This window comes from Hyla sarda, chromosome 5 (genome assembly GCF_029499605.1).
Source record: "Hyla sarda isolate aHylSar1 chromosome 5, aHylSar1.hap1, whole genome shotgun sequence".
In the NCBI taxonomy this organism is placed as follows: Eukaryota; Metazoa; Chordata; class Amphibia; order Anura; family Hylidae; genus Hyla; species Hyla sarda.
The window spans coordinates 20,880,526-20,907,320 of record NC_079193.1 but is presented as its reverse complement, the minus strand read 5'-3'; the positions used below and the strand labels follow the sequence as shown (position 1 = coordinate 20,907,320).

The 26,795-nt window shown below is 45.5% G+C and overlaps 2 protein-coding genes across 6 annotated transcripts in view; both read right to left on the bottom strand.

Annotated features, from left to right (window-relative positions):
* Positions 1-26,795, bottom strand: part of LOC130272929 (protachykinin-1-like) — a 180,428-nt gene that overhangs the window by 112,422 nt on the left and 41,211 nt on the right. For 2 of the 5 annotated variants that reach the window (XM_056518951.1, XM_056518961.1), the window contains exon 1: positions 19,523-19,608. The exons of 1 other annotated variant lie outside the window; for it this stretch is intronic. The gene's annotated coding sequence lies outside the window, so the exon portion shown is untranslated. Of the gene's footprint in view, positions 1-19,522; positions 19,609-26,795 lie in introns of those variants that run through there. 2 more of the 5 variants (XM_056518950.1, XM_056518955.1) reach the window with 1 other exon arrangement.
* On the bottom strand, positions 4,423-25,768 carry LOC130274517 (probable DNA double-strand break repair Rad50 ATPase). The gene is made up of 4 exons (XM_056522952.1): positions 25,489-25,768; positions 24,289-24,474; positions 21,931-24,018; positions 4,423-4,805 (listed from the first exon to the last, which is right to left on the bottom strand). The coding sequence occupies exons 1-4, from the start codon at positions 25,766-25,768 to the stop codon at positions 4,423-4,425; spliced, it is 2,937 nt and encodes a 978-aa protein (XP_056378927.1).

Genomic DNA, 26,795 nt, shown 5'->3' with positions numbered 1-26,795 from the left:
TTTCAACATACAATGGTCGTCCTGGAACCTATTAATATTGTAACTTGAGGGACTACTGTATATTAATTCATGTAGATATCAAAAGCAGGGGGGCCAACGGCACATAAGGTAATAAGAGAATCATTTATAAAAGAAAGAAGATAATGTCCCACAACAACACACATGAGGTAGCATAATGCACAGGGCAACACAGATAGCATAAAAATAGATAAATATAGATAAATAAATATATGAATGAATATGCTACATATATCGATATAGAATGGGGGGGGCTATTATATATAATGTTGAAATGGTACAATATAACAGTATATGAGGGTATAATAAACAAAAGTGGATAAATATACAAATATATATATATATATATATATATATATATATATATATATATATACACTAAACGGGATGAGTATTTAACTCAGGAAGAGTTCACCACTCCTGGTGTGACGGAGCTTTTAAGGGCCACTAAGCACTCCGCAGGCATTCTGGGTAGGGGAATATGCAAATCAGCTCATTACATCACCTTTTCAGGCGATGTTCCCTGGTATCAGCTTAGCTCCAGTTACGGAATATAAAAAGCTTATCGGGATTAATGCCATGCCAGAACTCTCTCTCCAGAAGGAAAGAGTACTCATCTGCAGACAGTTGTTTCGGGGTTTATTGAAAGAGCTTTATTGTCCATTCAGTCATTACAAGTCATACAATAAATTACAATCACACAAAGCATGACAGTACAATACACAGCAAAGGTTCCCTAAGCTATACATCACACATCATGCTACTCTAACACTCCACTCAATCCTGTAATAGAAAAGCACAAGATATCGAAAAACAATACAATCTGTGATCGGGGTAGGGGCGTGGGCGACTATGTGGGGGTGGGGAGGGGGCGGATTACAGGGCTAAACTGATGGGCTGTATCTTCAAGGAGACATGGGAGAAGGAGAGGGGTCTTCACTCCTCTTCTTCCTCATCGACGGCCAGGCTGTCCAAGATGGAATAGTCTCTGAGCAGGCTCTTGATGAACCTGCGGCAGTCCCGGACGGACATGTTCTCCCTGATGATCACGAGGCGGTTCCTGGCAAGCCACACTGCGTCCTTAAAACAGTTCATAAGGCGCCAGGCCTCCTGGATAGCCTCCACATTGTGGGTCTCAGGGAACAGACCGTAAAGCACCGAATGGTACGATAGGCAGTTCCTGGGTACAGGGTCTCTGAGTTCATGTTCCCGGGCATCCAACAGACCCTGTGCAAAGGGGCACTGCCAAAACATGTGCAAAGATGTTTCCTCCACATAGGGGCACCGGGGGCAGTGCATGAACGACCTGAGAGAGAGTCCTCCCTTGACGGCCATCCACGACAAGTCCTTGTGTCCATTGGTAAGCCGCTTTGAGGCCACATTAGTCCAAACTGTCTCTGCAGTGGCTGAAGGAGTCCCGGAACCAGCTCAGTCAAGTCCTTAGCTTGGATGAGCTTGTAGATTGTTTTCGGCTTCCATAGGTCAGGTTTCAGTCCTTCCAGCTGGTACTCCCACACAAACCGGACAACATCCCCATAGAACCAGGGAGCGTTCCAGTTGTCCCACCTGTCCCAGCCGAGCTGTCTCCAGAGGGGCATGAGAGACAAGCGAGACATGGACCTGCCCGCTGAGCCAGTCTTTTCAACAAGAGTCCACTGCACGCTGACACATGCAAAGGAGGCCCTCAGCAGAGTGGGGATATCGGGTATTCCCTTCCCACCCTTGCGGGGATCCTTGTACATCACAGTCCTCTTGACTCTGTCCATTTTGCCCCAGATTAAGCGAAACACTGTCCGGGTGATGGCCTTGCAAAGGGTGGTATGGGGAGGCCAGGCCTGTGCGGTATACTGGAGCACAGGCAAAACTTCACTCCGCAGGACCAGTGCCTTGCCTTCAATAGAGAGCTTTCTGGAGCTCCACAGTCCGGATAGTCTCAGCGAAGAGCTCTATACATGACGTTAACAAAAGAGCAAAACATCTTCCCCAGACCTAGCCTGCCTTCTCCTGATCCTGGATGTAATGGACCGTGTCTCTTACAAGGGCAAGGCTGTCAGCAATCCTGCGACCAGGAATGCCGCAGGTCTGGTCCGGATGGACAATCTGCCCGATGACAGATTTCAGCCTGTTGGCCAGCACCATGGCGAGGATCTTGTAGTCCACGTTCAGGAGAGAGATGGGACGCCAGTTTTTCAGGTCACATCTCTCCCCCAAGATTGTGATCATCCCTTCCCTCAACGACGGAGGCATTCTGCCCCCCACCACCATCTCCTCGTACACCTCCAACAGGTCCGGGCAGATCAGGTCACCCAGCGCTACATAGAGCTCGGCCGGGAGACCGTCACCGCCCGGGGTCCTGCCAGGCTTGAAGGATTTAGCGGCAGAGAGCAGCTCCCCCACCGTCAAGGGATCGTCCATAGCCGCGTCACCTGCGGGATCAACCATATTAGTGATACTTGACAGGAGGCTCTCGGCGGCTTCGGGGTCGGATGACTTGGGGGCGTAGAGGTTGCTGTAGAAGCTGTTTCAGGTTACTTGCCCCTCATCAGTACAGAGCAGGGTGAACTGGCTTGGCTGAGATGAGGGGCTTTAGACCAACTAAACGGAATGAGTATTTAACTAGTGTTGCTCGCGAATATTCGCAATTCGAATTTTATTCGCGAATATCGCATATTCGCGAATTCGCGAATATTCGCGAATATAGCGCTATATATTCGTAATTACGAATATTCGTATTTTTTTTTTTCACAGTACACATCACAGTGATCATCCCTCTCTGCTTCCAGCTTATGTGGTGTAAGAAGGTTCTAATACTACTGTGTGAGACTGGCGTGCGAATTTTCGCATATGCGAAAATGTGCATATGCGCATTTTCGCATATGCGCATTTTCGCATACGTTAATTTTGGTATATACAAATTTTCGTATATGTTAATTTTCGCATGTGCGAATATTCGCATATGCGAAAATAAAATGAGACTATTACGAATATGTCAATATTCGCGAATATGACGAATATTCGTCCATATATTCGCGAATTTGAATATGGCCTATGCCGCTCAACACTATATTTAACTCAGGGCGAGTTCACCACTCCTGGTGTGACGGAGGTTTCAAGGGCCACTAAGCACTCTACACATATATATATATATATATATATATATATGTGTAAAGGGAAAATTGAGTGCATAGAGAAATATAAAATAGATTAAAAAAAGATGAAAAATATATTAATATTATTAGTGACTGTACTAGATGATACCCTATAAGGGGACCAAAGTGAATAAATACATGTACACGTGAAAAATACATGGAAATATAATAAATAATAAAAAAAGCTAAATTCATGAAATATCAAAAATAAATGAAGACAAACATGAAAAACATAAGTGAAACAAATTAATATATAAGCACATCTATATTATCAAAGTGCAAGTGCTGAGGTACAAAAATTGTACAACATATAAAAAGTTTTTGTATCTGTTAGTGTAATTAATCTTTCAGCGCTCCATTAGTACATGCTGCAGAGGCTGTCTGCAATATAGGAGGCAGGTAGTGATCCTCGGCCCGTCCTCTGAGCTGATCAGGACCCCGCAAATTTGCCGCCCCTGTCCCGATCAAATTCCATTGAGCTACCAGTACTTGTTTGAGGCAACCAACTTTAATTGAGGCATCTTAAGGGTTAATGGAGCTCACCTGATCGATATTGCACAGCATTAGCCAGTATAAAGCGAGCTCCACTCCTGAGTTTGCTTTATAGACCCGTTGCACGGCTGCACCACATATATGCAGCAGTGGCCAGTTGGGGAGGGGTTAGGACACCTCCTTCCAGCGCTAGGCACTGCTGGGAGGAGAAACAGGGAGACGCTCGCTGGAGGGGTCAGGCCGTACCGCAGGGGAGGCGAGCCTGTGGTGGCAGGTGTGTTTCACCTGTTTGTTGGTTCCCGTGCTGTGCAGCCCCTCAAGCATGTGGCTCATTGTTTCTCCTCCCAGCACCATCTAGGTTATTGCAAAATTTTGCAATGGATGAAATCGCTATATCACAAAGCGCAAAATTCCTGATGTGATTGTGACATATTGTGCAGCCCCCAAAAAAATTAAGGTACACATATTCCTATACATCTAAGGAGTTTAGGACTACAAAGAAGAAGAGAAGGTTTGCATAATTTTTTCATTTATTTATGCATTTTTTAAATAAGACATTTCCTATAAGAACATAACAATCTGTTCTATTCCTCCATCTTGCTGTTATGGAGAGAGGTTGGTGCCGTTGGATTTCTTGGCTCTAGGTCTTTATCTCTAGACTTGCCGCAGTTCTAGTTGTTTCAGTAGTAAATTCTGGGCTGTGGCGTGAAATTCCAACTTCAACATACAGATGACAGGTTCTTATGATGTTCTGCATGGTCCTCTATACCCCAAAGGCATCGATCCGAACCCTTAGGGAGATGCTGCAGGTGTTCCTGGACATGGTGAACAATAGGTGTTCCATGGTGGAATAGAAAGTCACATTCGTCAGCAGGATGAGGACCAGAATTGACCACTCGATGATTTTGACAAAGGCTTCAATCCTCTCTTCACATTCTCCAGCAAACAGTTGGATGTATACAACGACCCCAGTTCCTATAATAAGAAACACACAGGCAAGGGCCATAGAAGAGAAGATGGCTCTTACATGGCAGATGACTCTTGATGCTCCCGGCACTTTGTACAGGAGGATGGATTGCCACATGTTGTATATTCCAGCACAGATGAATGTAGCGATGGCGGCGATGCGATGGATCATCGGGTAGTCTGTTGTTGAAAATAATGACATGATGACAGTCATGACACAGGATGACCAAGCGATGACTAGTAGGGTCTTCTGGATCAATGGCTGACGGGGTCCAAAGGCTTCACGATGGAACAAGATGAATCTATAATTCAGCCATGTCAGACCCACAGAGGCAATGGCCATCCCTATAAATCCCATACAGAATGGGATCTGTTCAGGAAAGAAAACCCCCATATCACTGATATAGATCAGGGGGGAAGTAATATGGCCTTGGATGATGGTGATGGTGTAGCTGGTGGAGATCCAGACCATACACCAGAGGGCCATGAAGAGGGGGATGAACCCCAATCCTTTAATCTCCATAGCAGAGGAAGAAAAAGGCACAAAAGGCAAATACTGCAAAAGTATAGCAAATCGCTCTGTAACAATCTACAGAATGAAGGTCTGGGCGCTGTCAGAGCAATGTAATGCCTTCAGAGTTCTATGATGACATCACATGATGTCACATCGACTCTTTGGTTCTTGGAGTTGCCATGGTTACGTATCTGCTATGAACAGAACCTGATGTGACTCCATTTTGATCATCTTTGACGATTTGATAATAATAAAATGTATTTATTTAATTTTATAACAATCATTAGAACAATACAACAATATTTAAGATGTAATTATTTCTTATTTCCCTTATTATCTTGTTTACCTAAAAGGGGGTGGATTATAAACAAATGCAATCACACGTTCTGTCTATTTTATCATACAAAATAATAAATCTGCCCTCCCTATCTATTACTACTTCCCTCTCTTCACATTTTCGGTGAAAGAGAACAGAAACCCCTCTAGAAAATGTGGAATAACATGAGTGATATTGATGACCCCCCCCAATTTATATCCAATACCCTCAACTATTCCTGGCATAAAAGCCTTTAAAGCGAACCTGTCAGATCCAACAAAATTATTATTATGTTTTTTAAATATATTGCTCAGTACCGAATCCTGACATGTACATCTCATTGTTATGTGTCTAGCACCTATTTTATTTTTTTATTTTTTCTATTAAACTTTTATTGTTGCTCACTTGCTTGAATTCCTCTCCAAGGGAGGGGGCGTAGCCTCACTATGCAGGCCTCAGCCCCCTCTCTTAGTATGTCAGGACATGCTGGGAGTTGTAGTTTTGCTAATGCAAGGGGAGATGTGAGCAGGCAGATGGTTACAACTCCCTTAGCATTAGCAAAATGACATTTCCCAGCATGACCACACTGTCAGGGCATGCTGGGAGTTGTAGTATTGCTAACCCTAGGGTAGATGTAAGAGGCGGGTAGGCAGAGATGTGAGTGGTGGTGGGCGAACATGTGAGTGGTGGGGCAGGCAGCTATGGGAGGGAGAGATGTGAACATTGGCCAGCGGCTATATGAGTGGCGGAGTGAGGGCTGATGCGGCGGCGATCCCGGGAGCTGCACCAGCCAACATCAGCTGTATTTCCGTGTGCGCTCCTAGCACTCACAGTATCAGCGATGGTAGGAGTGCTCTGATGTCAGATGGTTTTTGCGCGACCAGTTGTCCGTTGTAATGCCATCACTAACTTTACCAAAAAACATATGGCGCAAATTAAAAAGAAAACCTCAATCTTGCTAATTTTGGAAGGTTTCGTTTTCACGCCATACAAATTACGATAAAAATGACATCTGTTCTTTATTCTTTGGGTCAATATGATTAAAATTATACCCATGATTACATACTTTTCTATTGCTGTAGCGCAAAAAAAAATTGCTAACTTTTAAACCAAATTAGTACGTTTAAAATACTTTTTCATTTTTCCGTAAAAGCGGTGGTATGAGGGGTCAATGTTTTTACGTTCACCATACAGTATCATTAACATTATATTTTAACAGTTCGGATATTTACACACGCGGCGATACCAAATATGTACATACATTTTATTTTTTTTTACACTTTTTGGGGGTGAAATAGGGAAAATTAGACAATTTACGTTTTATTGGGGGAGGGGTTTTTCACAGTTTTTCTACTTTTATGTTTTTACTTTTTTAACTTCTATTTTTACACTTAACCCCTTAAGGACACAGGGCGTATCCATACGCCCCCGTTTCCAAGTCCTTAAGGACACAGGGCATACGGATACGCCCTGCGCATTTACGGCTCTAGCCGCTAGCTGGAGCGGAGCCGGTGCCGGATGCCTGCTGAAATCATTCAGCAGGCATCGGGGCATATCGCCCAGGGGGGTCATTATGTCCCCCAATGTCGGCAATTGCTGCAGATCGCTGGACAATTCAGTCCAGCGATCTGCGGCGGATTCCGGGTCAATCGGGTCTCCGATGACCCGGATTTACTGGCTGATCGGGGCCGTCAGAGACGGCCCCGAACAGCCATTGCCAGCAGGGGTGAGGTGGCACTGGTGCCACCTCACGATCGCCCTGATTCGTCGGCCGGTTTCCCGGCCGACCAATCAGGGCGCCTGCTGCGGGTGTCACTCCCGCAACCCGCTCCGCCCCTCTTCCGGAGGACGTGAGCGGGTGCGGGAAGAAGACCCCGGTGCTGGGGACCCCGATCCCCGGCGTCCCTGTTGGGATCGGGGCCCCAAGAGCGGCGGCGGCGGCGAGGGACTGACCTGCACGGCGGCGTGGAGCAGCAGCAGGAGGTGAGTGACAGCCTCCTGCTGTTGCTTAGCAACAGCTCCCAGCATGCAAAAAGGGCATGCTGGGAGCTGTAGTTATGCAACAGCAGGAGGCAGACCACCACAACTCCCAGCATTCCCTTATGGGCATGCTGGGACTTGTAGTTTTGCAACAGCTGGATGCACATTTTTTCTATGGAAAAGTGTACCTTCAGCTGTTGTATAACTACAACTCCCAGCTTGCACAAACAGCTAATGTGTATGCTGGGAGTTGTAGTGGTGCATCTGGTGGTTGCATAACTACAACTCCCAGCATGCCCGTTGGCTGTCGGTGACTGCTGAGAGTTGTAGTTTTGCAACAGCTGAAGGCACACTGAGTTAAGTAGCAAACCAGTGTGTATCCAGCTGTTGCATAACTACAATCCCCAGCATCCCCAGTCAAAGTAGTATGCCTCCGGCTGTTCCATAACTACAAGACCCAGCATGCCCTTCCGCTGTCCGTACATGCTGGGGGTTGTAGCTTTTGCAACAGCTGAAGGCACACTGGTTGCAAAACACTGAGTTTGTTACCAAACTCGGTGTTTCACAACCAGTGTGCCTCCAGCTGTTGCAAAACTACAACTCCCAGCATGCACTGATAGACCATACATGCTGGGAGTTGTAGTTTTGCAACAGCTGGATGTTTCTCCCCCCCCCAATGTGAACGTACAGGGTACACTCACATGGGCGCAGGATTACAGTAAGTATCCGGCTGCAAGTTTGAGCTGCGGCAAATTTTGTGTCGCAGCTCAAACTGCCAGCGAGAAACTACTGTGAACCCCCGCCCGTGCGACTGTACCCTAAAAACACTACACTACTACACTAACAAAAAATAAAATAAAAAGTAAAAAAACACTACATATGCACATGCCCCTACACAGCCCCCCTCCCCAATAAAAATGAAAAACGTCTGGTACGTCACTGTATCCAAAACGGAGCCTCCAGCGGTTGCAAAACTACAACTCCCAGCATGCACTGATAGACCGTACATGCTGGGAGTTGTAGTTTTGCAACAGCTGGATGTCCAATGTGAACGTACAGGGTACACTCACATGGGCGGAGGTTTACAGTAAGTATCCGGCTGCAAGTTTGAGCTGCGGCAAATTTTCTGCCGCAGCTCAAGCTGCCAGCAAGAAACTACTGTGAACCCCCACCAGTGCGACTGTACCCTAAAAACACTTCACTACTACACTAACAAAAAATAAAATAAAAAGTAAAAAACACTACATATGCACATACCCCTACACAGCCCCCCTCCCCAATAAAAATGAAAAATGTCTGGTACGCCACTGTTTCCAAAACGGAGCCTCCAGCTGTTGCAAAACAACTACTCCCAGTATTGCCAGATAGCCACTGACTGTCCAGGCATGCTGGGAGTTTTACAACAGCTGGAGGCACCCTGTTTGTGAATCACTGGCGTAGAATACCCCTATGTCCACCCCTATGCAAGTCCCTAATTTAGGCCTCAAATACGCATGGCGCTCTCACTTTGGAGCCCTGTCGTATTTCAAGGCAACAGTTTAGGGTCACATATGGGGTATCGCCGTACTCGGGAGAAATTGTGTTACAAATTTCGGGGGTATTTTCTGCTATTACCCTTTTTAAAAATTTAAAATTTTTGGGAAAACAAGCATTTTAGGTTAAAAAAAATGTTCTTTTACATACACAAAAGTCGTGAAACACCTGTGGGGTATAAAGGTTCACATTACCGCTTGTTACGTTCCCCGAGGGGTCTAGTTTCCAAAATGGTATGTCATGTGTTTTTTTTTTTTTTGCTGTCCTGGCACCATAGGGGCTTCCTAAAGGTAACATGCCCCACAAAAACCATTTGTCGCTCCTTCCCTTCTGAGCCCTATACTGCGCCCGCCGAACAATTAACATAGACATATGAGGTATGTCCTTACTCGAGAGAAATTGGGTTTCAAAAACAAGTAAAAATTTTCTCCTCTTTACCCCTTGCAAAAATTCAAAAATTGGGTCTACAAGAACATGCGAGTGTAAAAAATTAAGATTTTGAATTTTCTCCTTCACTTTGCTGCTATTCCTGTGAAACACCTAAAGGGTTAATACACTTACTGAATGTCATTTTGAATACTTTGGGGGGTATAGTTTTTATAATGGGGTCTTTTATCGGGTATTTCTAATATGAAGACCCTTCAGATTCACTTCAAATCTGAACTGGTCCCTGAAAAAGAGCGAGTTTGAAAATTTTGTGAAAAATTTCAAAATTGCTGCTGAACTTTGAAGCCCTCTGGTGTCTTCCAAAGTAAAAACTCATAAATTTTATGATGCAAACATAAAGTAGACATATTGTATATGTGAACCCTCAAAAAAATGTATTTTGAATATCCATTTTCCTTACAAGCAGAGAGCTTCAAAGTTAGAAAAATGCAAAATTTTCATTTTTTTCATCAAATTTGGGGATGCAAGTTACCATAAAATTTTACCACTAAGTTAAAGTAGAATATGTCACGAAAAAGCAATCTCGGAATCAGAATGATAACTAAAAGCATTCCAGAATTATTAATGTTTAAAGTGACAGTGGTCAGATTTCCAAAAAACGCTCTGGTCCTTAAGGTGTAAAATGGCCTGGTCCTTAAGGGGTTAAATAGTCCCCATAGGGGACTATTTATAGCAATCATTCAATTGCTAATACTGTTCAGTGCTATTCATAGGGCATAGCACTGATCAGTGTTATTGGTCATCTTCTGCTCTGGTCGACCCGTGGAAGGCAGCGGAGGCAAGTGAGGGGACCTTCGTCTGCCGTTCTGGATGATTGGTTTGCCGCTGCAGCACTGCGGGCAATCCGATCATCCATTTTAGTTACCCCCAATTCTGCAGATGCCGTGATCTGTATTGATCACGGCATTTGAGGGGCTAATGGCGGACATCTGCGCTATCAGCAGCCGGGACATGCAGCGCATGATCCGGGCATCACTCCGATGCTTGCGGTTATGCATAGGACTCAAATGTACGTCCTGGTGCGTTAAGTACCACCTCACCTGGGGGGGGGGGGGGTAAGGGTTAAATCACCTAGCCTATATTTGTTGTTGACATATAAGTAACATGTGTGCCAAATTTCATGTTAATATCTTTAGCCGTTTGGACGTGATGCTGAGAGAGTACGGGGGAGTACTATCACATAGGAGAGAGCACACACACGCATACATACACACACATTACGTTTTATATATATATATATAGATTAATTATAACTGCCAGTCATGCTGGAAGATGTCAATTTGTCTGATAGCATTCTTCTGTGCTCTCTCCAGTCTAATAGCACTCCTCTGTGCTCTCTCCAGTCTGATAGTACCACTCTGTACTCTCTCCTGTCTGATAGGACTCCTCTGTACTCTCTCCTGTGTGATAGCACTCCTCTGTACTCTCTCCTTACTGATAGTACTACTCTGTGCTTTCTCCTTTCTGATAGCACTCCTCTGTACTCTCTCCTGTCTGATAGCACTCCTCTGTACTCTCTCCTGTCTGATAGGACTCCTCTGTGCTCTGTCCTGTCTGATAGTACTACTTTGTGCTCTCTCCTTTCTTATAGGACTCCTCTATGCGCTCTCCAGTCTGATAGTACCACTCTGTGCTTTCTCCTTTCTGATAGGACTCCTTTGTACTCTCTCCTGTCTGATAGTACTCCTCTGTGATCTCTCCTGTCTGATAGTACTACTCTGTGCTCTCTCCTGTCTGATAGCACTCCTCTGTGCTCTCTCCTGTCTGATAATACTCCTCTGGGCTCTCTCCTGTCTGATAAGATTCCTCTGTGCTCTATCCTGTCTGATAGCACTCCTCTGTGCACTCTCCTGTCTGATAGTACTCCTATGTGCTCTCTCCTGTCTGATAGTACTCCTCTGGGCTCTCTCCTGTCTGATAGTACTCATCTGTGCTCTCTCCTGTCTGATAAGATTCCTATGTGCTCTCTCCTGTCTGATAGCACTCATCTGTGCTCTCTCCTGCCTGATAGTACTCCTCTGTGCTCTCTCCTGTCTGATAGCACTCCTCTATGCTCTCTCCTGTCTGATAGCACTCCTCTGTCCTCTCTCCTGTCTGATAGCACTCCTCTGTGCTCTCTCCTGCCTGATAGCACTCCTCTGTGCTCTCTCCTATCTGATAGCACTCCTCTGTGCTCTCTCCTATCTGATAGCACTCCTCTGTGCTCTCTCCTGATAGGACTCCTCTGTGCTCTCTCCTGTCTGATAGCACTCCTCTGTGCTCTCTCCTGTCTGATAGCACTCCTCTGTGCTCTCTCCTATCTGATAGCACTCCTCTGTGCTCTCTCCTGATAGGACTCCTCTGTGCTCTCTCCTGCCTGATAGCACTCCTCTGTGCTCTCTCCTATCTGATAGCACTCCTCTGTGCTCTCTCCTATCTGATAGCACTCCTCTGTGCTCTCTCCTGATAGGACTCCTCTGTGCTCTCTCCTGTCTGATAGCACTCCTCTGTGCTCTCTCCTATCTGATAGCACTCCTCTGTGCTCTTTCCTGTCTGATAGGACTCATCTTTGCTCTGGCCTATCTGATAGCACTCCTCTGTGCTTTCTCCTGTCTGATAGGACTCCTCTGTGTTCTCCCCTGTCTGATAGTACTCCTCTGTGCTCTCTCTGGTCTGATAGTATTCATCTGTTCTCTCTCTTGTCTGATAGTACTCCTCTGTGGTCTCTTGTCTGTGGTCACCTGTCTGATAGGGCTTCTCTTTGCTCTCTCCTGTCTGATAAGATTTCTCTGTGCTCTCTCCTGTCTGAAAGCACTCCTCTGTGTTCTCTCCTGTCTGATAATACTCCTCTGTGCTCTCTCCTGTCTGATAGTACTCCTCTGTGCACTTTCCTGTCTGATAGCACTCCTCTGTGCTCTCTCCTGTCTGATAGTACTCCTCTGTACTCTCTCCTGTCTGATAGTGTGGTGAGCCAGGAGAGCAATGGTGTCTGGGGTGCTGCTATGTTAGTGTGGGGTCTGGTGGCATTAACCCTTAATTTTCGTGATGCCAGCGTGGGGTTTCCTTAGGGTTAATGGTCCTGCCGCCAACCGTCCAAAAAACGACAGGTAGACTAGCGGAATGTCCACAGCAGATTTTATGAATAAACTGAAGAACTTTACTTGCAGACTTTATGCAACAGGCTTGGTACATAACAGTCTCTTATGAGTGAACTGGGATACAGGTTCCTCACAGGTTTTGCTGGGACTTGGAAGCAATGAGCTTTGATGCTAGCCACTGTGCTACTAGTGATAGATTTGATGAGAGTAGTAGTCACACAGGATTTTGTAGATTGAGCTTTGATAACTCACGGTTTTGTGGCTGCAGGTTCTTAGGCTTTGGCCTAGCTTGAAGTTAAGATTTGTGCTGAGATGTACTTTCTATGAGTGCCGGGAACTAAGAGAGAGAATTTAGTGGCAGCAGGCCCCTATATATATTAATGAGGCTGGGCAAAAGCTCATTGGTCAGCAAACCTGTAAGTCCTGACCCAGTGAACCCTGGGTACATAACATGGCCTAGGAAGGTCCTTAACTCCTTGGGGACGAAGGGCGTATGCATACGCCCTCGCGTCCCGTCACTTAAGGACGGAGGGCGTATCCATACGCCCTCCGTATTTCCGATCACTGCCGCTCGCCGGGCGGTGATCGGACCGGGATGCCTGCTGATATCTATCAGCAGGCATCCTGTGGCAATGCCTAGGGGGGTCCTGAGACCCCCCCATATCGGCGATCGCAGCAAATCGCAGGTCAATTCAGACCTGTGATTTGCTGCGATCCGGGCAAATCGGGTCACTGGTGACCCGATCTCCCGGAAAATAAGACTGATCGGAGCTGTCAGAGACAGCTCCGACCAGCCTAAAGCATAGGAGCGAGGTGGCAATGTTGCCACCCCCTCCAATCCCCTGCCATTGGTCGGTCAGGCTGACCACCAATGGCAGGAGGGGGACGGGGGGTTACAGTTCATTTCCCCCTGCTCTGCGCACCGATCGAAGTCGGTACAGAGCGGGGGGAACACTGGCGGCGAGGAGGGGGGACATGGCCCAGCTTACCCGGACCGGCATCGGCGGCGGAGGCGGCGGCATCACGGAGCAGCGGCAGCAGTAACAAGCGGCGGCAGGAGGAAGAGCAACGGCCGGAAAGTGCGGCTGAGAAGGCTGCAGTGAAGATCGCGGTAAGTGATCTTCACTGTGGCCTTCTAAAAGCTGCAAAACTACAACTCCCAGCATGCCCACCAAGCCAAAGGCTGTCTGGGCATGCTGGGAGTTGTAGTTTTGCAACATCTGGAGGGTCACAGTTTGGAGACCACTGTGTAGTGGTCTCTAAACTGTGGTCCTCCAGATGTTGCAAAACTACAACTCCCAGCATGCACTGACTGTCTGGGCATGCTGGGAGTTGTAGTTTTGCAACATCTGAAGTAGCACAGTTTGGAGACCACTATATGGTGGTTTCCAAACTGTAGCCCTCCAGATGTTGCAAAACTACAACTCCCAGCATGCCCAGACAGTCAGGGATGCTGGGAGTGTAGTTCTGCAATATCTGGCCCTTCAGATGTTGCAGAACTACAACTCCCAGCATGCCTGGACAGTCTGGGCATGCTTGGAGTTGTAGTTTTGCAACATCTGGAGGGCTACAGTTTGGAGGCCACTGTTCTTCCCCAGTTGTTGCATAACTACAACTCCTAGCATGCCCAGACTGTCCAGGCATGCTGGGTGTTGTAGTTCTGCAACATCTGAAGGGCCAGATATTGCAGAACTACACGCCCAGCATCCCTGATTGTCTGGCCGTGCTGGGAATTGTAGTTTTGCAACAGCTGTAGGCACACTGGTTGGGAAACACTGAGCTAGGGTCTGTTTCCTAACTCAGTGATTCCAACCCGTGTGCCTCCAGCTGTTGCAAAACTACAACTCCCAGAGTGCATTGACAGACCGTACATGCTGGGAGTTGTAGTCTTGCAACAGCTGGAGGCACATGGGTTGGAATCACTGAGCTAGAGTCTGTTTTCTAACTCAGTGGTTCCCCACCAGTGTGCCTACAGCTGTTGTAAAACTACAACTCCCAGCATGTACGGTCTGTCAGTGCATTCTGGGAGTTGTCATTTTGCCACAGCTGAAGGTTTGGGGCGCCCCCCCCCCCCCCCCCATGTGAGGTTTCCTTCAAGGAAACTTACTGTGAACCCCTGCCTGTGTGAATGTACCCTAAAAACACTACACTACCAAATAATAAAAAGTAAAACACTACACATACACCCCCTTACACGTTGAAACCCCCCCCCCCCCCCCAATAAAAACGAAAAACGTCTCATACGGCAGGGTTTCCTAAACGGCGCCTCCAGCTGTGGCAAAACCACAACTCCCAGTGTTGCCGGACAGCCATAGACTGTCCTGACAGGCTGGGAGTCTTGCAACAGCTGGAGGCACCCTGTGGGAGACACTGCTGTAGGGTTTTGGTGGAGACAAGCCCCATCCTTGTAACCGTTATTAGAAGTAGAGCAGGAAAAAACCCTCAGGTATGGCGCTGCAGACTCTTGTAGACAGATGAGGCTGATGCCAAGGTAATAGGAAAGTCCTCAGCAGGACATTTTATTAAAAAAAACAATAAAATGGACAAGATTACGCGTTTCGGGAGGATCCCTCCCTTCCTCAGATCAGGATAAGGACAGTACAACAATAGCAGGTTTATATAGCCCAAAAATGGGCGCCAAAAACACATGGGAGGAGTAACAATCCAAACTTGAAAATCAAAGTACAGGAACAGAAACAGCACTTACATATAATATACAGTATGAATATACATTAGGAAGCAATACAATTACAAATTGTGGTAATATAAGGTCAGGTTATGTGTTGGACCAAGACTAGCAACTGCTGGAGAATCGCAGTGGGCCGGAAGCTGTCAGCCGCAGCATGTGAACAGTGTAAACAAGGCACTTCCTGTGTGAGAAGCACGTCAATAGCAGTGAGCTCTGAAGCCGGGCTGGTTGCCCTGGACGCGTTGCTATGCTAGGAGGTCACATGGTCAGCTCTCTACCAATCAGCTCTTAATGTGGTTTCTCCTTACTTGTGAAGGCTGTGAGGATCGTACTGGCAGAGGACACTGACAGGCTCCTATTCAGTGTAAGCTGTGCGATTATTATCTATATGCAAATAGTGCTGTCAGGGGATACTGGCAGCCTGGTCAGTGTGGGCTGTGAGCACTGTGTATATAAGGATCGTGCTGTCAGGGGATAAGCAGGCATGAGAGGGAGACAAGATGTTAATAGAGAACTATACAGGGATATTAGTCTGTTAATCAGTGCAGAGAAGAAGTAAGCACTGCCTGTATAGTGATCACATTGTAAGGGGGAGACTCACATTGTCATAGGTAAAGATGAAGGTGATATGTAAAAGAGGACATGCTGGTGTGGTATTATGATGTGTAACAGCATGGTATAGTATAACCAGGTATTAACTGATAACAAGATTACTATTTTAGTCATGATCATGACTAAAATAGTAATCTTGTTATCAGTTAATACCTGGTTATACTATACCATGCTGTTACACATCATAATACCACACCAGCATGTCCTCTTTTACATATCACCTTCATCTTTACCTATGACAATGTGAGTCTCCCCCTTACAATGTGATCACTATACAGGCAGTGCTTACTTCTTCTCTGCACTGATTAACAGACTAATATCCCTGTATAGTTCTCTATTAACATCTTGTCTCCCTCTCATGCCTGCTTATCCCCTGACAGCACGATCCTTATATACACAGTGCTCACAGCCCACACTGACCAGGCTGCCAGTATCCCCTGACAGCACTATTTGCATATAGATAATAATCGCACAGCTTACACTGAATAGGAGCCTGTCAGTGTCCTCTGCCAGTACGATCCTCACAGCCTTCACAAGTAAGGAGAAACCACATTAAGAGCTGATTGGTAGAGAGCTGACCATGTGACCTCCTAGCATAGCAACGCGTCCAGGGCAACCAGCCCGGCTTCAGAGCTCACTGCTATTGACGTGCTTCTCACACAGGAAGTGCCTTGTTTACACTGTTCACATGCTGCGGCTGACAGCTTCCGGCCCACTGCGATTCTCCAGCAGTTGCTAGTCTTGGTCCAACACATAACCTGACCTTATATTACCACAATTTGTAATTGTATTGCTTCCTAATGTATATTCATACTGTATATTATATGTAAGTGCTGTTTCTGTTCCTGTACTTTGATTTTCAAGTTTGGATTGTTACTCCTCCCATGTGTTTTTGGCGCCCATTTTTGGGCTATATAAACCTGCTATTGTTGTACTGTCCTTATCCTGATCTGAGGAAGGGAGGGATCCTCCCGAAACGCGTAATCTTGTCCATTTTATTGTTTTTTTTAATAAAATGTCCTGCTGAGGACTTTCCTATTACCTTGGCATCAGCCTCATCTGTCTACAAGAGTCTGCAGCGCCATACCTGAGGGTTTTTTCCTGCTCTACTTCTAATATTGACTCCCAGGACGACTTGTTTCCTCCTGCAACCCATCGGCATAGCAGCGACTCGTACTACAGTACCCAGATTATATCGTGGGTGATATGCTTTTTTGCATAGATCTCAAGGTGAGCGGCCATCTATAAGCCCCGTGGGGTTCCCCCCCCACCCACCACCCGATCTATTGAGGGTAAATACACGAGGCGCCGTCCGTCGGTCCTTTCTTTTCTTTTCTCTACAGATCCTTGTAACCGGGTCCACCCCAACTGCAAATTCCTTATTCAGGCCTCAAATGCGCATGGCGCTCTCTCACTTCAGAGCCCTGTCGTATTTCAAGGCAACAGTTTAGGGCCACATATGGGGTATCTCCATACTCGGGAGAAATTGCGTTACAAAGTTTGGGGGATTTTTCTCCCATTACCCTTTGTAGAAATGGTAAATTTGGGGAAAAAACCTGCACTTTAGTGAAAATTTTTATTTTCATTTACACATCCAAATATAACGAAAAGTCGTCAAACACCTGTGGGTTGTTAAGGCTCACCGGACCCCTTGTTACGTGCCTTGAGGGGTGTAGTTTCCAAAATGGTATGCCATGTGTTTTTTTTTTTTGCTGTTCTGGCACCATAGGGGCTTCCTAAATGCGCCATTCCCCCAAAAACCATTTCAGCAAAACTCACTCTCCAAAATCCCCTTGTCGTTCCTTCGCTTCTGAGCCCTCTACTGCGCCTGTCGAACACTTGACATACACATATGAGGTATTTCCATACTCAAGAGAAATTGGGTTACAAATTTTGGGGGGCTTTTTCTCCTTTTACCCCTTGTAAAATTTCAAAAACTGGGTCTACAAGAACATGCAAGTGTAAAAAATTAAGATTTTGAATTTTCTCCTTCACTTTGCTGCTATTCCTGTGAAACACCTAAAGGGTTAACAAACTTACTGAATGTCATTTTGAATACTTTGAGGGGTGCAGTTTTTATAATGGGGTAATTTATGGGGTATTTCTAATATGAAGGCCCTTCAAATCCACTTCAAAACTGAACTGGCCCCTAAAAAATTCCGATTTTGAAAATTTTGTGAAAAATTGGAAAATTGCTTCTGAACTTTTAAGCCCTCTGGTGTTTTCCAAAAGTAAAAACATGTCAACTTTATGATGTAAACATAAAGTAGACATATTGTATATGTGAATCTAAATATTATTTATTTAGAATGTTTATTTTCCTTACAAGCAGAGAGCTTCAAAGTTAGAAAAATGCAAAATTTTAAATTTTTTCATAAAATTTTTAATTTTTCACAAAGAAACAATGCAAGTATCGACAAAAATTTACCACTAACATAAAGTAGAATATGTCACGAAAAAACAATCTCGGAATCAGAATGAAAAGTAAAAGCATCCCAGAGTTATTAATGCTTAAAGTGACAGTGGTCAGAATTGCAAAAAATGCTCCCGTCCTTAGGGTTATAATGGGCTCCGTCCCCAAGGAGTTAAACAATAGTACAAACATAATTTACAAGTCACATGACCTGCTAAGGTCCTATACAGTTATAATACCTAGACATTAACCCCTTAAGGACCGAGCGTTTTTCGGTTTTTGCTCTTTCGTTTTTTCCTCCTTACCTTTAAAAAATCATAACTCTTTCAATTTAGCATATATTACCTACAAGCCCGAAAGGGACTGATCTTTAACAGTGTTCAATGCATCTCCATAGGGATGCATTGATCAGTGTTTTCGGCGATTGATTGCTCAAGCCTGGATCTCAGGCTTGAAGCATTCAATCGGCGATCGGACTGCAGGAAGGAAGGTAAGAGACCTTCCTCCTGTAGTACAGCTGTTCGGGATGCTTCGATTTCACCGCGGCGATCCCGAACAGCTCCCTGAGCTGACCGGCACTTTTTACTTTCACTTTTAGTCGCGTGGCTCAGCTTTGAGCGCGCGGCTAAAGGGTTAATAGCGCGGCACCGCGATCAGTGCCACGCGCTATTAGCGGCGGGTCCCGGCTTCACTGTGACGCCGGGCACGCTGTGCTATGATGCGGGGTCACTGTGGGACCCCGTGTTATATCACAGGAGCGGGACCAAGGACGTACTCATACGTCCTTGGTCCTTAAGGGGTTAAATAATATATACAATAAATATCACATTTATAGGAGGTGACTAGGGGTAAGCCCTGCAGGAGAGCCCTATAGGAATGGAGGGACTCTAGCTGAGGGGACTTTAGACAAGGGACAGGACAAGGTCCTGTACCGGGACACCACAATAGGACTACTCTTTGCTCTCTCCTGTGTGATACGACTCCTCTGAGCTCTCTCCTGTCTGATAGCAGGGGGCTTCTCTGTATATGCTTGTCCTATCGCCACCCGTCCCAACAGCGATAGGGAGGTTTAAATAAATGATTGTCCACAACCGTAGGTTTCAGAAAACTGTTGGAACTTTTACTGCAGGTTTTATGCAGAGTTAAACAAGAAAAGTCTTTTTACAAGCAGAGTCCATTAGGATTTTGACAGTTGGTTGGGACCGCGTGAGTTTTAAACTCAGGAGATTAATATGCGCTGTTCCACTGGATTTCGGGGATTGGTTTTAGGTCCAGAAGACACGTTAGCTATAGTGGGGAGTTGTATTGTAACTCACGGTTTGGTAAGTTGCGGTATTATCAGGCTTCGGCCTGGTCTTGTCTTTGAAAGTTGCACGGATCTCTCCTTTCTGCTAGTCCGGAACCCAAGAGAGTGAGGATTGGCTGGCAGCTCCCTTATTTGGGCAGGGGCTGGCCTTGAGCTCATTGGTCCATACCATCTGTCAATTCTCCTCACAAAGGATTATGGTCTAACATGTGACCATACCATGTGACCTCGGAAGGTCCTTAAGCATACCTTAAAGGAATTAACACTAGTCATGTGACCTAAGGTCCTTCAGACACTATACAGATAATTATATTTATATCAATTATTTACATAAACCACACACAATTAAAGAACGAAGAGGCGACGAGGGACTTACTCAGCAGGCAGACCCCAACGGTATCTAGGAACTCTGACTTTGGGGACCCCCCGACACAAGGTACAGTATGCAATACAGTACGTACCGGGACACTATATATATATATATATATATATATATATATATATATATATATCCAAAGGATAAATTGGCCAGCACTATTGATCCAAACTATTGTAAAAACCTGGCTTGCAGGTGCAGGCTGCTGGGCTAAATATACAGCAACAGAAGAATACAGCAGCACACTGCTAGCACAAAGATATAGATGAAACATGAGTATATAGATAAAACATGAGTATATAGATAGAACATGAAAAGCTATACAGCTGTAATGCAATAAATGAAGATATGAAACTATGAAAATATGAGGTACTTAGCTTGCAAATTTGGTGCCAAATAGCGTGGACCGTCCCACCACGGTAAGGTGACCTCATTCTGGGACGGACCCTACACTGTGTATATGCCTCTGTGTGAACAGTACAACAGGCACTGCAAGGTCTGAAACATCCAAGGTACCTTATATACACCTAATAGAGGTGGGTGGGGTGCAGGAGCCAACATGGAGGTAGCCACTCCCCCCGTATGTGTAATACAACCAAAAGATAATGGCCTCAACATACATTAGTTTCAACAATGCTATGGAATCTGCAAAACATGTCAATGGCTGGAAGAACCAACCAATCAGAATGGTCATTTACTGATAAAACCCCTGTATTCCTAAAGTGCATGTACTGACTGGCTGTCTGGTAGCGCCCCCTACAGTACAGGGAGGTATTACATGTTCTGTACTACTCTTTACCTGTGCCAGGGTTAGCTGCTCCTTTGGACACCAAATAAGGGCGGCTTCATTTTACTTTTTCAGGACATTGCGTGTACTGTACAGGACCCTGAAGAAGCTCCGGTCCTCTACATAGACAGTGATTACAGCTCCCAGCAGATCTTTATTACTTTTATATGTAAGGATTTGCTTTATCTATATTACTTATCTACTTATTTTTCTTTAATCCTCACTTTTTCCTATTTTTAGATGACATTTTGGGACTTCAGAACCAATTACCAGGTTTCCATAGAGTTATGGTCTCAACATACAATGGCTTCAACATACAATGGTCGTCCTGGAACCTATTAATATTGTAACTTGAGGGACTACTGTATATTAATTCATGTAGATATCAAAAGCAGGGGGGCCAGCGGTACATAAGGTAATAAGAGAATCATTTATAAAAGAAAGAAGATAATGTCCCACAACAACACACATAAGGTAGCATAATGCACAGGGCAACACAGATAAAAATAGATAAATATAGATAAATAAATATATGAATGAATATGCTACATATATCGATATAGAATGGGGGGGGGGGCTATTATATATAATGTTGAAATGGCACAATATAACAGTATATGAGGGTATAATAAACATATATATATATATATATATATATATATATATATATATATATATTGTAAAGGGTTTCACTCTGGGATCGTCCTTTGCCGTAGCCAAAGGACACGTTTTTCCACAACAAACCGGCAAAAAATGAGTCCTTTCTGCAATTCTGGCTCCTCGCCAGTTTTATTAAACAGGATGCAGGATAAACGAAATATAAAAATAACTCCTAGGCCGTCTAGCCACTCACTACACATGTAGCATGCCCTGACTAATAACTGATGGGCTTTTCCCTGCCAGTTTAAAGACAATAAGTCCTGCAGCCTTATAAGACACAGTTCACATTTGAACATAAAGTCTCATTCATACAGCCACCTGCTATATGTTACAGGAGCCGCATTTCTCACTCCGGGAGTCCACGCTTGTGTCCTCAGCAGCCCTTGCTGTGCCCGCCTGGCACTGGACACGGTGTCTCCCCCCTCTAACAGCCACCTCTGTCTAGGGGAGAGCCCAGATTATTATGTTTCTCTTGCTTTTAAGGACCCTTCCCCTTTCTGCTGCCTCATTGATTAGTCCACAGGTGGAGATTTCTGCAGGATCAGTGTGGGAAATGCACCCTTTCCTTGCCACACTGTCACATATCCCCCCCCCCCCCTCTGCTCAGACCACCGGGGATGAGCACTTGTCTTCAAAAGACAGTGCACACACGACCATGCATCTGTCCTTCTCTTTGGTCGAGTTAGCTGAAGTTGGTCCACTTTCTTCAACCTTTTGAGGTGGCAGTCCAGTAGAATGGTTGCTTTAGTAACACTGTCCTTTGTGCCCAGGAATACAAAGGGGACCATTCCCTCGTCTTGGGAGCTCTTCTTATTACTCTCAACTCTCACTCTAACAACCGCTGACTGGTCGACAACCTTCTGAATGTGCCTTCCTTTCTTCCCAATGACTTTTCCCACCAAGTTTCGGGGAACCCACATTACCACCTCAGCCAACTCCAGGTAACTTCTTGCCTTTTTCACAGCATCTTGGTTCTCACCATACACATGACACGTACATGTATCTTTATCAAGAATAACAGCAGTCACCCCAGGGATTCTCCTTGCTTGTTGTATATTTGTGGCACGAGTGCCGATTACTGAGCGCATCAAGTCTTTTCGTACATCAAACTGCACATGGAATCTAGACACTGACAGACATAAGCTTTCCAGATTCTTTCTGGCTTCTTTGATTCTCGATATCACAGACAATTTTGTACGAAGATTTTGGAAATGGATGTTACCCAACATGTTCACCCTCTTAATGATAACTTCATTGTCAGACAAGATGACCAGCTGGGCATTCTCTGAGTCATAAGACACTGAAAAGGCTTCCACTGCCTTTGAAAAGTCTTTATGAGCCGATCCCTTTACGCACATCTGCTGTAAGTCTTCAGGAACTTTCAGCTTCACTTTATAGAAACTGTTCTTCACAACTGGTGTTCCAAAGGCTTCCTTGGAGCCTCCTACCTTCTTCATGTTGCTCAAGGCAACGCCCTGGACACTGGCTGCAAACAAGGTAGTCTTTTCAGGCCTCTGCCTTCTCTCACCAAAGGCTGGACTGTAGTGTGAGCTTCGCTGGCCCCGACCATCCAAGTCTGTACCGCCTTTATTTTTCTGATCACGGACTCTGCATCCAGACTCCGGAGCTTCTTGTGAGACTTGCTTCAGCTGCTTTGTTTCTTGAGCCCTTCGTTCAGACTCTGACACTTTTAGAGGAGGCATCTCCATCTCCAGCAGCTTTTTCTGCAGACTCTCGGTTTTCATTCTGAGTTCTTCATACAACTGAGCAATTTGCGCTTCAAGTCTCCCAACGGCAAGTTTCTCTTTGTGCAGTTCTGCTGCAGCCTGGTCACTGCCTTCTTTTAGGACCTTCATGTCCCCTTCCAGCTTTAAGTTTTTCTGCTGCTCACTCTTGAGTTTAGAGGAGTTCACCTTCTCTCTTTCCAGCAATTCTGTCAAGTTATTGACAGTATCTTCCAGGGACAGCAGTTGTTCTCTCATCTGCTCATTGTCTTTACTCAGTAGCTCCATCTCGGACACTTTCTGCTCATAGACTTTTAGCTGAGCCTCTTGTTTGGAGATCTGCCTTCCCAGCGAATCCAAGGTAGCTGCATGAGACTTAATGTGCATTTCGTTCTGCGCCTCCAGGCTCTGCACCTTATGAGCCATTACCACTTTCTCCTTCTCGAGCTCTTCCATGGCTACCAACCTAGCCTGGTGATCACTTTGTAGAGCCCGATATGCCTCAGACAGAACATTCACTTCTTCCTCCTTGAGTGACAACTGCTGGACCAGACTCTCCAATTCGCTCTCCTTGTTGGTCACATGACCCTGGGAGCGGAACAGCTCATCCTGCAGAGCCACAAGCTCACTTTGGTGGATCTCCATATCTTTCTGCATCTGAAGCTTTGCTTCTTTCTCTTTCTTCAAGTCTACAAGCGATTTTTCTTTGTCCTCCATCAGGCTATACACCTCTTCTTCTTTTTGTGCCAATTTTGAAGAAACCATCTGTAAGGTTTCTTCAAGATTCCGGTTCTGCTCTCTTTTCTTACAAAGTCCAGCTCGGTTTTTCCGAGATCTCTTACTTACAGTGGTCTCTTCACTCTCGCTGCAGGAACTTGAGACATTCTCTTGTCTTCTGACCGTCACCTGTTCTTGGTCTGTCTCTTCCTTTGAGCACACTTGATCCAGCTCTTCTCCTCCTTTAGGAATTGTCTTCCCGTTTGCAAGGGACTTGGTCCCATGGGCCTTAGGGTAGTTCCTGGACAGTTTCTCGCTGTCTCTCTGCTCACTCGCAGACTTCTCTTTCACTTCAACATTATCTCTCTGCTGTCCAGCAGAGACATCAAGGGCCTTGGGGTCTGCAACAACATCTGGTTTAATGGTTCTACCTTCCCAGTCAGGATCCATCTCTGGTCCAGATGTCACATTTCCTTCACTCAGGACTCTGTCAGTGACAGTAAGCGCAGCACCCAGCTCCACATGTACTTTCTTCAGCACTTTTGCTTTATCCACAGCAATCACTGTAGCTTCCTTTTCGGCCACCATCTTCCCTTCTAGATGACCATGCAATTTCAGCCCCCCTTTTGGCTCATCTTTAACTTGAGGATGGAACCTATGTTCCAGAACCTGCTCCGTTTCTGGTTTTACTGAAGACTCTGTTTCAGTCAGAGGCACACTCTTCACTTGAGTCTCTGGATCCTCTTGGACTTGACTCACAGTCTGTTCTTCAGCTCCCCCAGCAATCTGGCAGACCCCTACCTGACATGTGTCTAGTGACTGCTGATACTCCCCGTCCTCAGCCTCTGCTGAGTGACTTTCAACTAGTGTGTGATGCAAGTCAAGTGTTGTGGGCCTATCAGGTGTACCTGCTCTAGTCACCTGACAGTCTTCCCATAATTGCTGGAAAAATTGAAAATTTGTCCCCAGTACTACATCATTCTCCAAGGAGGGCTCTATTGCAACCTTGTGACTCACTGTACCATAGGGAGTAGAAAAACAGACATCAACAGTTTTATAACCCCAAAAATCAGCCTGTATAGACATTATGTCAGGATCTGGCTTTCTGCTACTGGTCTTTACCAGACTTATTGCCATTCTTGGGTCTAGAATAGCCGCCATCTTTTTACCATCTACAACCAACTCACACAAGTTTTCTTTTGTCCTGTCTGAGTTGGTAGCAGTACACATTACTTCAAAAGACATAGGCATGCATGTTTCACACAATACAATATCACATTGCACATGTTCATAATTGACAGGACAGTTCATATCTACATGACCTAACTCATGCAAATTGCCTTTTGTAATATTTTCTCCCAGTCCTGCATTCAACCTTTTCTGTTCACTAGACTTTTTTAGTCCAACCTGCAGAGTGTGAACAGTCTCATCAGTCTTCATGAGGTGTGCCCCACCCTCACATGATTTTGCACTTAGACACAGGTTGGAGACATCTTGGACAGAGTTCACACAGTCATCTAGCGAGACAACGCCAACCTTTACCTCAGGAACCTTTGCGTGCGATTTCTCTGGCACATTCTCCCCATTCCACAAAGGCCAAAAATATGGGAAGTCTCTGCCCAGTATAAACTCCACATTAAGCTCTGCACACACCTCCATAACATGGCTTACTGTCCCATAACAAGTTTCAAAGTCAATCAGAACAGTCTTACCGGTCTCTGGTCGGGTCTTCAAAAAGGGTAGTATGTCCGGCATGACTCTGGATACAGCCTGGCAACAATCCAGTTCCACAAACAACGGGATACCACCTACTATCATCTCACGAGTCCTCACGTCCATCTTTTCTGACCTCCGGGCCAGAAACGTATCAGGTGTGAAGACATCTTCTTGCTGAGCTGCCGCTGATCTCTTTAAGGTGCTCACCACTCCATGCCTCTTGGCGATATCCGGTTGCCATCCTTGTCGGTTGCTCCTAGCAACGTGTGCCCGCATCCTCCACCAATTGTAAAGGGTTTCACACTGGGATCGTCCTTTGCCGTAGCCAAAGGACACGTTTTTCCACAATAAACCGGCAAACAATGAGTCCTTTCTGCAATTCTGGCTCCTCGCCAGGTTTATTAAACAGGATGCAGGATAAACAAAATATAAAAATAACTCCTAGGCCGTCTAGCCACTCACTGCACATGTAGCATGCCCTGACTAATAACTGATGGGCTTTTCCCTGCCAGTTTAAAGACAATGGCCCTCATTTACTATTCTAAACCGACCTCTTTTGTCGGGTTTTTTTGTCGCATCTTTGTCTGCGCCATGTCGCAGACATCCTGCGCCAGTCTGCGACACCATGCAACATTTTTTCCCAACGGACCCGATGTGGATTCTCCCAAACCCGAAAAAGGGGCGTTACCCGACATTTCTTAGCTTTCCCACATATTTATTAAGGTTTCCAACCCGAATTAGTTGAATTGTTGTGGATTTTTTCCCGACAGCTCAGAGGAGTTGGAAACCTACAAAACCCAGTGCAACAAACAGGATGCGACATAATAATAAATACCAGGGGAAAAAAGCAGTCGGGTAAGAAAGCAACATAGACTTACAACCCGATTTTCTTAGTAAATGAGGGCCAATAAGTCCTGCAGCCTTATAAGACACAGTTCACATTTGAACATAAAGTCCCATTCATACAGCCACCTGCTATATGTTACAGGAGCCGCATCTCTCACTCCGGGAGTCCTCAGCAGCCCTTGCTGTGCCCGCCTGGCACTGGACACGGTGTCTCCCCCCTCTAACAGCCACCTCTGTCTAGGGGAGAGCCCAGATTATTATGTTTCTCTTGCTTTTAAGGACCCTTCCCCTTTCTGCTGCCTCATTGATTAGTCCACAGGTGGAGATTTCTGCAGGATCAGTGTGGGAAATGCACCCTTTCCTTGCCACACTGTCAGAATATATATATATATATATATATATATATATATTTATATATATAAAGGGAAAATTGAGTGCATAGAGAAATATAAAATAG